Below are 5636 nucleotides of genomic sequence, written 5' to 3'. Positions count from 1 at the left end.
CAAATTTTGTTTTCTTGACACAATTTAATTTCATGAGTGAATTTATTTGTTTTGTTTTTCATTTAGGCTATTCTTTGCTTTTATGTAGGATTATGCAAAAATATCCAAGCCCCTTTGCAGTGTTCTAACATAAACCTAATCTGTTGAGGCCACAAGTATGAAAATGCAGAATTGAAATATGTGGGGCCCATATTTCCCCATGGAGACCGTTTGGAGTTCTGCGTTCCGCCTGGAAATCCCCCACCCTGTGTTGACTCCTCCCCCCTCCGACACTACTGAGAATTTAACGCTGGTGTATGTCAAGTTCCGAATTACAACCAGCACAGCAGCCAGTGTCAACAATGGACCTTCATCGAGCTAGTATCCTCAACCACATGGATTATAACACTGATGGTCGACATTCTAAGGATAGGAAAGTGCAATCTATCAACGAAGAGCGGCTGGACAGCGGCCTTGACTCTCTCAAAGACGAGGAATATGAAGTTGTCGCCAGTGAGCTCGAGTGTCTTCGTGTGGATTGTCCCTCACCGCAGAGAGACGAATGCGGCAATGAACCCTGGAAGGAACACGTTTTAGAGGACGGAGACACGTATGTTGAGATACTATAATCAAATCAACAGACATTCAAGTTTTGTTTCCAGAGTTACATTAAATCGACTGTTATTTCTAGGTTATATAATTAGCTAATGTTTGTAGTCGACTAATTATAGCGCAATTGTGGTTGTCTTCCTGTGTGCAAAAGTTACGTTTGCATTTGCATGCAAAGTAGCTCCAATCTAAACAATGCACAAGGAAGGTATTGGGGGAGAGTGATTATGGCCATTGTGGGCATTACGTAAACAAACCTTTCAGAACGGAATGTACTATGGCTGGGGGTCAAAGAAGGCGGCGCTCACACTCCGCTGGTCGGGAAAGTCCCGGGCCTCGTGCCAGAAACCAGATACGCTGCAACGTGCGCCAGTGCGTCAAGCCACCACTAGTAGAAATAGCTTGAGGGAAAGGTGTGACGACTGTGAAGTGCTGCCTGTTTTTCATTCTAAGTGTTAACCTTATGTCGTATTCAGGAATCATGTTCATTTATTTTTGAGTAGTCTGAGCAGTTAATAATTCCCCCTTGTCTTCTATGCAGGCTTCTCCACCTTGCCATTATCCATGAAGCCAAGGACTGTGCAAGGAAGTTGATAGAGCTGTCATGCAATGAGCCTTTCCTCAATCAACAGAACTACCAGAGACAGGTACATACAGTTAAGACCTGCACAATTACAGTAAATGCTTAGATGGAGTACAAGGTGTGTGTATGAGAGAGAATTAAGTAGATACACAAATACAGTAAAAGGTGTGTGTGAGAGAGATCGAGAGGGGCAGAGAGAGACTCATACTTCCAGTTCCTAACCATACCCGTCCTGCTCCCCTATACAGACTCCGCTCCATCTGGCTGTGATCACAGAGCAGGCTGAGATAGTGGAGCGTCTGCTGAAGGCTGGCTGTGACCCAATGCTAGTGGACGACAGTGGCAATACAGCCCTCCACATCGCCTGTAGGAAGGGCTCTCTCACCTGCTTCAGTGTCCTCACCCAGACCCAGGGCTGCTCGACCCAGCTCCCAGCCATCATGGCCACACCAAACTACAGTGGTAAGACACTGAAAAACAGTTTATTTTCTGTTTCTTATTTCAGCTTGTGGGGAACCTGTGGCCATTACTAGAACTAAACAATTACAAAAATAATGTCTAACAACAATGTTACTGTAGTAATTACACAGGTATAAGAGTAACTTAACTTAACGTAAAGTATTATTACCCTGTTCTCTGACCATTGGTCTTCCTCTGCTCTCTGTTTCAGGTCAGAACTGTTTGCATCTGGTCTCTATCCATGGCTTTCTCTCGCTTGTGGAGAGCCTTGTTGCTCTCGGAGCTGACATCGATGCACAGGTAGGCTATGCAGCAAGTTAGCCTTTTTTCAACCCCACCCTCGCAATAGTCCATTTGATTATGTCATTCACATTTCCTAAAAAGCACCCAAATGCTGTGTATTTCCCATTAACTTATTTTACACTTGTTTGGCATTCCAGGAGCAGTGTAATGGCCGCAGCCCTCTCCACCTGGCTGTGGACCTACAGAACCTGGACTTGGTTCGGCTCCTGGTCAGTAACGGCGCTAACGTCAACAGCCTAACCTATGGAGGTCACACGCCGTACCACCTGACCTACGGTCGCCAGAACGCTGCAATCCAAAGGGAACTGTATGAGCTGACGGCTCAGGAGTTGAGAGAACTGCCAGACAGTGAGTCTGAGGACAGTGAGGAAGAGGGACAGTCTGATGAGGAAGAGGTGAGTGTGACTGAACTGATGTGAGTATGTGGACTGTAGGTGTGTGTGAGGCATCTCTACTGTGTGTGATTGCTTATGCAGCGTAGAGTTTTTCCATATATTCTCCGGTGAAACAGCTGTGAAACCGGTTCAGCATATCTAGCTGTATCTCATGAGTGAACCTAGCAGATTGGATGTTTTAGATAATTTATGACTAACTTTGGCTCTAATCCACCTTCTCCTTTCCTTTCGCAGGTAACATGTTGGTATGATGACATTCAATGGAATATGCACAAGTAGGAAGTAGACGAAAATAACCTGTAGAGAACAGTAGTACAGACAGGGAGAAGCTCTTCTGCCCACAGGCTCTAGCTATGGTACAGTGGCATGCCCAGCAGTGGTGCCAACCTCAGAGGTTGAGGATGGCAGAAGGCTGGGGTACACCCTAGGACTGACATAGTGATGATGGACAGTGTGAACCAATGAGAAGATGCCAAATAAACTAAATGGATGCCAATAAATAATGCTCTTTATGGCTCTCTGAAAGATACTCATTATCACAAAGCTTACATCCAACCAACGATGTAATAGCATCAGCATGTATTATATTGTAAATGGCTGTGAATACAAATACATATTTTTTTTATAACTGTAAATGTATAAAGTTTGACATTACTGTAAATGTTATCCATTGCATGTGGAAGGGTAAAGCAAGCCACAAACTCCAGTAAATTAAAACATGACATTTAACTTCGCCTTGATTTCTGGTGTTTTTCCATCAGTGTGGGAGATGGTGATGAAAAAAATTAGTTTTTTATTTTCTTCTCCAGTACTTGAAAGTGCAGGCAACATGCCCAATGGACTATTTGGAATGTGACCATATCTGAGACTGAATTATTTAATTATGTTAAATAAATCAAACAGATCCTGAAAGGTCAGTGTTCAAGACAAACACATTATTATGAAGATATAATGGCAAATCGCCAATGCCTTAACAGAATAAGGGACTGAAGTGTAAAGATGCTGGTGATCAGGCTTCAGAATGAGTCGCAGGCATAGGATGAGCCGTAACATATACCCATAGACTTGTAGAGGTCTGTATCTATATTATTATAGATGAGTACACTGGAATTTCCTGTAAGGGAAGGGCCAATACAGGCAGTGTTGAAAATTCCGCTGGGGAGTCATAGTTCCCAGACACGGTATTCCAGACATGAGGAACTTCACGGAATTCCTCACTTAGAATTAGTCAGAAGGGATTCTCCAATGTAATTATGGTCATGTGATGTGAAGATGCAGTATAACTAACTGCGTGTTTTAACAGTCTGCTAGAAATCTGAGACTAGTGCCAGTGTGGTTGTACAAGCTAAAAACCTTACGGGATTCTACCATAGCGCTACTAGTGTTTATGCTACAAAGATGAGTAATATTGCCCCTGTCGCTCTACTTTTCAGTGGTATATTCTCAAAGAAACCTCTGCAAGTGAAGGCAAATGATTTAGTCATAGCATGCTCCCTCAAAGCCCCAAGTGAGCAGGAAACACAGAGGGGCAGTCAGGCAATTCAGAAAAGAGCCCCAATGGGGGATAAGAGGGACTCGTATGACTCAGCATGACAAGGAGAAATGACAAAGCCTTCAGATGGAAAATCCGGACTGTATTCAGACCCCTTCCACTTTTTCAACATTTTGTTGTTACAGCCTAAAATGTATAAAATAATGTTTTCCCTCAATCTACACACAATACCCCATAATGACAAATAGAAAAGAGGTTTTTAGAAATGTTTGCAAATGTATAAAAAAAAATGAAATGAATAATATGAGACTCAAATTATTATTTATTTTATTTAACCTTTATTTAACCAGTTAGGCCAGTTGAGAACAACTGTGACCTGGCCAGGATAAAGCAAAGCAGTGCGACAAACACAGAGTTACAAATGGGATAAACAAATGTACAGTCAAAAACACAATAGAAAAATCTATATACAGTGTGTGCAAATGTAGTACGATTAGGGGGGTAAGGCAATAAATAGTCCATAGTGGCGAAATAATTACATTTTAGCAATTAAACACTGGAGTGATAGATGTGCAGAAGATGAATGTGCAAGTAGAGATACTGGGGTGCAAAGGAGCAAAGAAATAAATAATATGGGGATGAGGGAGTTGGGTGGGCTATTTACAGATGGCTGTGTACAGGTGCAATGATCGGTAAGCTGCTCTGACAGCTGATGCTTAAAGTTAGCGAGGGAGATATAAGACTCAAGCTTCAGTGATTTTTGTAATTCGTTACAGTCATTGGCAACAGAGAACTGGAAGGAAAGGCGGCCAAATGAGGAGTTGGCTTTGGGGATGACCAGTGAAATATACCTGCTGGAGGGCGTGCTACGGGTGGGTGCTGCTATGGTGACCAGTGAGCTGAGATAAGGCGGGGCTTTACCTAGCAAAGACTTAATAGATGACCTGGAGTCAGTGGGTTTGGCGATGAATATGAAGCGAGGGCCAGCCAACGAGAGCATACAGGTCGCAGTGGTGGGTGGTATATAGGGCTTTGGTGACAAAACGGATGGCACCGTGATAGACTACATACAATTTGCTGAGTAGAGTGCTGGAGGCTATTTTGTAAATGACATCGCCGAAATCAAGGATCGGTAGGATAGTCAGTTTTACGAGGGTAGGTTTGGCAGCGTGAGTGAAAGAGACTTTGTTGAGAAATAGGAAGCTGATTCTAGATTTAATTTTGGATAGGAGATGCTTAATGTGAGTCTGGAAGGAGAGTTTACAGTCTAACCAGACACCTAGGTATTTGTAGTTGTCCACATATTCTAAGTCAGAATATGTGGATATAGATTGAGGGGGAAAAACGGCTGTAACGTAAGAAAAAGTGGAAAAAGTAGAGTTCTGAATACTTTCCGAATGCACTGTATCTTACATTAGTTATCTTTTGTTGGTATTTCGTGCCAGCCTTCAGCTACCCTCAACCCCTCCCATCTATATCTGAAGACCATCCAGTCACAGCATTCAGCTACCCTCAACCCCTCCCATCTACAGTTGAAGTCGGAAGTTTACATACACTTAGGTTGGAGTCATTAAAACTCGTTTTTCAACCACTCCACAAATTTCTTGGTAACAAACTATAGTTTTGGCAAGTCGGTTAGGACATCTACTTTGTGCATGACACAAGTCATTTTCCCAACAATTCTTTACAGACAGAGTATTTCACTTAATCACAATTCCAGTGGGTCAGAAGTTTACATACAGTAAATTGACTGTCTTTAAACAGCTTGGAAAATTCCAGAAAATTATGTCATGGCTTTAGAAGCTTCTGATAGGCT

At 42.7% G+C, this 5636-nt stretch overlaps 1 protein-coding gene across 1 annotated transcript; it reads left to right on the top strand.

The window, feature by feature from the left end:
• The first annotated feature begins 249 nt into the window (after window positions 1-249).
• On the top strand, window positions 250-3062 carry LOC139553370 (NF-kappa-B inhibitor alpha-like). Its single transcript, XM_071365626.1, has 6 exons — window positions 250-589; window positions 1130-1235; window positions 1420-1633; window positions 1842-1930; window positions 2071-2328; window positions 2563-3062. The coding sequence occupies exons 1-6, from the start codon at window positions 297-299 to the stop codon at window positions 2605-2607; spliced, it is 1005 nt and encodes a 334-aa protein (XP_071221727.1). The 5' UTR covers window positions 250-296; the 3' UTR covers window positions 2608-3062.
• Window positions 3063-5636: the final 2574 nt, after the last annotated feature.

Source organism: Salvelinus alpinus, chromosome 25, assembly GCF_045679555.1.
Source record: "Salvelinus alpinus chromosome 25, SLU_Salpinus.1, whole genome shotgun sequence".
Taxonomy (NCBI): domain Eukaryota; kingdom Metazoa; phylum Chordata; class Actinopteri; order Salmoniformes; family Salmonidae; genus Salvelinus; species Salvelinus alpinus.
The sequence above is the reverse complement of the archived record's forward strand: the minus strand, read 5'-3'. Positions and strand labels throughout refer to the sequence as shown.